The 5,000-nt window shown below is 39.5% G+C and overlaps 1 protein-coding gene across 1 annotated transcript in view; it reads right to left on the minus strand.

Annotated features, from left to right (window-relative positions):
* Window positions 1-2,271: 2,271 nt before the first annotated feature.
* Window positions 2,272-5,000, minus strand: part of LOC122267158 (snaclec coagulation factor IX/factor X-binding protein subunit A) — a 3,307-nt gene continuing 578 nt past the window's right edge. Inside the window, exons 2-5 of the mRNA XM_043037163.2 lie at window positions 4,974-5,000; window positions 4,139-4,313; window positions 3,053-3,155; window positions 2,272-2,622 (exon numbers count right to left, since the gene is read on the minus strand). The exon at window positions 4,974-5,000 is cut by the window's right edge and continues 42 nt beyond it. Of these exons, the coding sequence (XP_042893097.2) occupies window positions 2,484-2,622; window positions 3,053-3,155; window positions 4,139-4,313; window positions 4,974-5,000 (444 nt within the window). The 3' untranslated portion in view covers window positions 2,272-2,483. The remainder of the gene's footprint in view (window positions 2,623-3,052; window positions 3,156-4,138; window positions 4,314-4,973) is intronic.

Here is a 5,000-nt window from a genome sequence, read left to right on the forward strand (position 1 = left end):
ATTCTCTTTCTCTCTTTCTCTCCTTAGACTCCTTTCTTCTTCCTTCCTTCTTCTTTTTTCATTCATTTGTTTACTACATTCATTTTCGAATTCATATGATAATATATTCATATATATATCTACGTCTTTTCATGTGTCTGTCTGTTTATGTTTGTTTTAAGCTTGGACAGAAGGGCGATAATCCCTTGTCATGTTTGATAGTTTGTTGGGATTATTTGAATGTTAATGAATGCGAATAAGGTTTTACGCTTATTTGGACATTGATGAATGCGAAGGATTTACGGTAGACATGTCGATAAAGCAATATTAAAGCTATTATTATACCATGTATGCTGGGAAAAGGCTGAGTTAAGAATCAGCATAATGGGATTCTCAGTCTCAAGGAAACACTGAAATCGACTTTTCACGTGAGTAAATAACATTCTTGCAGAGGTCATTGCAACTCAAGGGCCTCCCTCTTGCACCACGGGACTGCTAATGATGACCATTGATCTCTCATTGCTATAACGTCATCACGGCTCTATCTTAGGTGCCTTGAAGGACTGACTGCATGTAAAGTAAAAGCTCGGTAAGCTTTGAACAGCTTTGTAATGCAAGGAGCTTTAGATAGTTATGAAAGGTGGGTGGATGTCTTTGATAGAAAAGTGTTTTTGATTTTTTTTTATTATGATATATTTGTTTTCAAACTATATGCAGTTTCTTTGGTAACGAAAATTTACTTTGATTTGAACATTTACTGTAACTTTTTCTTTTTTTCTTTGAAATATGGCTGTGTAATACTTTGCTAATACACATATAAGCAGAGAGTAAAAATAGATTGTTATCTTGTTATTCATTCAGAATTAACAAACAACGAAAAATTGTTTCTTTCTTTATGAACTGACTGAACAATATAGAGGAATAGCTATTCAACCTCTAATTCATATTTCTAATTCATGCTCTCAGTAAGTAAGAATCACATTCACTTTTTTTTCGTCGTCGTCGTCCAGCCAGCTACGCGTTCGGAACACTTGATCCCCCCCCCCCCCAAAAAAAAAAAAAAATTCTCCCTCGTTTCATGTAGTGGTTTGGTCGATCTTGATATCTTGATCACAGAAAAAAAAACTATAAACACTCAAGTTGTTTTCTTCACCTAGACAGAGGGAAAGGTGCTTCATTATATATGCATGGAAGAAAAATAAGGCCAAATTGACACAATCTAGAATAGATAGAAGAAAAGACAGCTAAAGTAAGACATTCCCATAGACATGATAGAACCTCCTATCATACGGGAATGAGTGTACAGACATCCTATTAATGAGGAAAATGTAAATGTCTGAGTTAATGATCCGATACCATTAACTTAGACATTGGCAAAGCTCTTTAACAGTACGTCGAAGAATGTCAGAAACATAACTCAGTGAACGGTGGAAGTGTTTGATAAAAGAAAATGAGATGACTGGTCGTGAAAGAATGACGACTGAGTCATGTCATATCATATCCTATCATCACGGTCAGATACTAACTGGCAAAAACAGGTGGCTGTCAGTCTGGATGGCCCTGGCACAAAGAAAGTTTCTTTTTGTTCACACGTTCCTCCTCCTACCTGCTGTTTGTCTGTACTCTGTATTATTATTATCTGTATATGCTTTATCTAGCAATTGCATGATATACGTTCTATGACGATGTTTCATTCGACTTTGTTTACACATTGCAAGTACGCTTTTGTGTTGTTGTTGTTGTTGTTTTTTGTTGTTGTTGTTGTTGTTTTTTTGTTTTTTTTTCACTTTTTCCTCTCTTGTTCCGTTCCATTTTATTCTCACGGTACGGTTTGATTTTGTTCTTCTTGGGGACAACAAACTCCATTCACAGACGTTCATGGGCGAAGAATTACCTTCTCTCACACTTAAGCAAGTTTTTCCTACGAGGAGGAGGATTTCACGGACCTTGTTCAAGGGTGAATAATGATCTCTTAAGTTGCTTAGGTGGAGCGCGTTTATATATATATATATATATATATATATATATATATATATATATATATATATATATATATATATATATATTTGTGTGTGTGTGTGTGTGTGTGTGTATGTATGTACATATTAATCCTCTTTCCTCCCGTTCCTCTTCTTGGCTATGAACATCCTCTTATTCTCTCATTCCAATCGAAAATTGTGCATCAGTCATCAGTGACTCGTGACACCAAAATCATCATAACAATTTGTCATGAAATACATCGAAGGCAAACCATGATTTCCAGGCATCAAAAACAGGGAACAGACACGCAGATGAAGCAAATTTGACTTTATTCTTGACTTTAGATAAATTAGAATAAATATCAAGACAAATTTCCCATAATTCGTCTCTGAACCAAGGCACAAGACCCATAGAATATCCCGCCTTTTTTTCAGGAGGAAAGTGACTGTTAACTTGGTCACTTGGGTGTTCACGGGTTCTTTTTGGGTGTTCACTTGCGCTCTTGGGTGTTCAATTGTTCACTTCTACAGCTCGCAGATGATGCTCTTCTCGTGGGTGCAACCAACATCGTGCCACTTAGTTCCATCTCTGTAGAAGTTTTTGAGAATGGCAAGGCAGTTCTCGCCTCCACTTTCACGGTTGTCCGGTTGTGGCTTGCCTGTGCTGTTGGGGGGAGAGGGGGTTGGGGGGAAGGGGAGGGGATTGGGGGAGAGGGGGAAGAGGGTTAGAATGGGTGCGTATGAAAGGACATTTTTTTTTTAAGGACTTATTGAGGCATTGGGTTTGTTTTGTTTTTGCTTGTGTGTGTGTGTTTTTTTTTATAAATGGATTGTTTGGTTGTTTTAAGGGTGTATGTGTTTGTTCCTATGTTTAAGGGGGTGATTGGTGTATTCTTATGTGAGTTGGTGTGTGTGTGTGTGCGTGTATGTGTGCGTATATGTGTGTGTGTGTCGTGTCGTGTCACAACACATAACGAAACATTTCCCAACATCATCACACATCATCATCTATTGGTTTTTTTCTTTCTTTCTTTCTCCATGAGACCAACCACGAGATCTCGCGTACAGACACCCAAAGCCCAGTCTTTACTCACGCGCCAGTCGGAGACCAATTCAGACCCACGAATGGAGCTCCTGAAGCCCATGTGAAGTCACGCCCTTTACGTTGTCCTCCGGTCCAGATCCAAGGCAGGCCATCTGGAAGGAACGGCAGATGGTGAGAAGAAGAGAATGGAAGGTTATGGCAGGTGGTGGTCGGTGGTCGATCGGTGGAAATACAAGGGTTGAAAGATCAAGAGGTAAGTAGTGTGTGTGTGTGTGTCTGTGTTGGGGGGGAGGTTGTGTGTGTGTGGGGTGGGGTGGGGGTGGGGGGAAGGTTGTGTGTGTGGGGGGGGAGGTTGTGTGTTGGGGGGGAGGTTGTGTGTGTGTGGGGGGGGGGGTGGGGGGGAGGTTGTGTGTGTGTGGAGGGGGGGAGGTTATGTGTGTGTGTAGGGGGGGGGGAGGTTGTGTGTGTGGGGTGGGGGGGAGGGTGTGTGGAGGGGGGGGGGTTATGTGTGTGTGTGGGGGGGGGGGGGGGTGTGTGTGTGTGGGGGGGGGTCGGGGTGGGGGGGGGGGTGGGGGGGGTGGGTGTGTGTGGGGTGGGGGGGGGGGGGGGGGGGTGGGGTGGTGGGGGGGAGGTTGTGTGTGTGGGGGGGGGGGGGGAGGTTGTGTGGGGTGGGGGGGAGGTTGTGGGGTGGGGGTGGGGGGGAGGTTGTGTGTGTGGGGGGGGGGGAGGTTGTGTGTGTTTGTGTGAGTGTGTGTGTGTGTGTGTTGTTTTGATGATAAAAAATATGTGAGAGTAAAGCAAAAAATATGTGAATAAAAATTGCTTTGAGGATTAGAAACAATATATATATTAACTTTAAAGCATAGATAAATCAACAATAGAACAATATATTATTTCCATAATAACGGGGGAAAAATAGTACATAGAACTCCCACCCCCCCCCCCCCCCCAAAAAAAAAAAAAAAAAAAAAAAAAAAAAAAAAAAAAAAAAATAATATATTTATTTATATTTATATATATATAATATATATATATATATATATATATTTATATATATATCTATATATACAAAATCAACGAATGGATAAACAGACAACTAATAAACAAACAAACAAAACAATCCAATGATACTTACCCCTCTCAATTATCTCATTAATGAAAGTGCTTTCCTCTCTCGTCTCGATGCTCACGCCCTTCCACCCATTTCCGAGCTTCGAGCAGTACGAATTCGCGCCCCTCCACCCATAATTCTTGTTTCCGTCGTGTTTCCAGGCGAAGTGGTATTGGCTGCCATTCTTTTGGGCGTCTACCTGTTTGTAGAGAGATGGGGGAATAAGGGGGGGAAGGGGGGAAGGGGGGGGGGAATGTGAGGCTTTGGTAAAATGGGAGATGTATGTATTTTTTTTTTTTTTATCCACCTGATAGAGGAAGTCAAGATTTCAGCGAAATGAAAATGTTATGAATATGCAATTATATGGGATATATATATATATATATATATATATATATATATATATATATATATATATATATATATACATATATACATATATACACATATATATACATACACCATAATTATATATATGTATATATATATACATATATATATATATTTCTTTCATCTATTTATTTTGTCATTTTGATGTTGATTTTAAGAACTATGTTGATAAGCATTCGATTTGAGAAATAAGATCTATATCTGGAAGCGCATGTTATGAATATGAAATCCGAAGAGTACCCCTTATGCATAACTGGTCTCTCAATACAAACTTTTTTCTTTTTCTTTTTTTTCCTCTACTAATGTGGTTTCCCCATTAAATTTGCTTCTATATCAACATTCCTCTTATATCAAAATGGTTCCTTATCAAAATACTTCTCAGATATGAATAACTAACTGTCTCATGCAAATGTTTTAATTTCTTGTTGCAACTTATCTCTACTGCATGTTAATGGGTTTTGCAACTTACTGCAACTTTCCCACGATTACGCTGGCC

The sequence above is a fragment of the Penaeus japonicus genome, unplaced genomic scaffold, assembly GCF_977035675.1.
Source record: "Penaeus japonicus unplaced genomic scaffold, GWHDUDI00000001_assembly GWHDUDI00000002, whole genome shotgun sequence".
In the NCBI taxonomy this organism is placed as follows: Eukaryota; Metazoa; Arthropoda; class Malacostraca; order Decapoda; family Penaeidae; genus Penaeus; species Penaeus japonicus.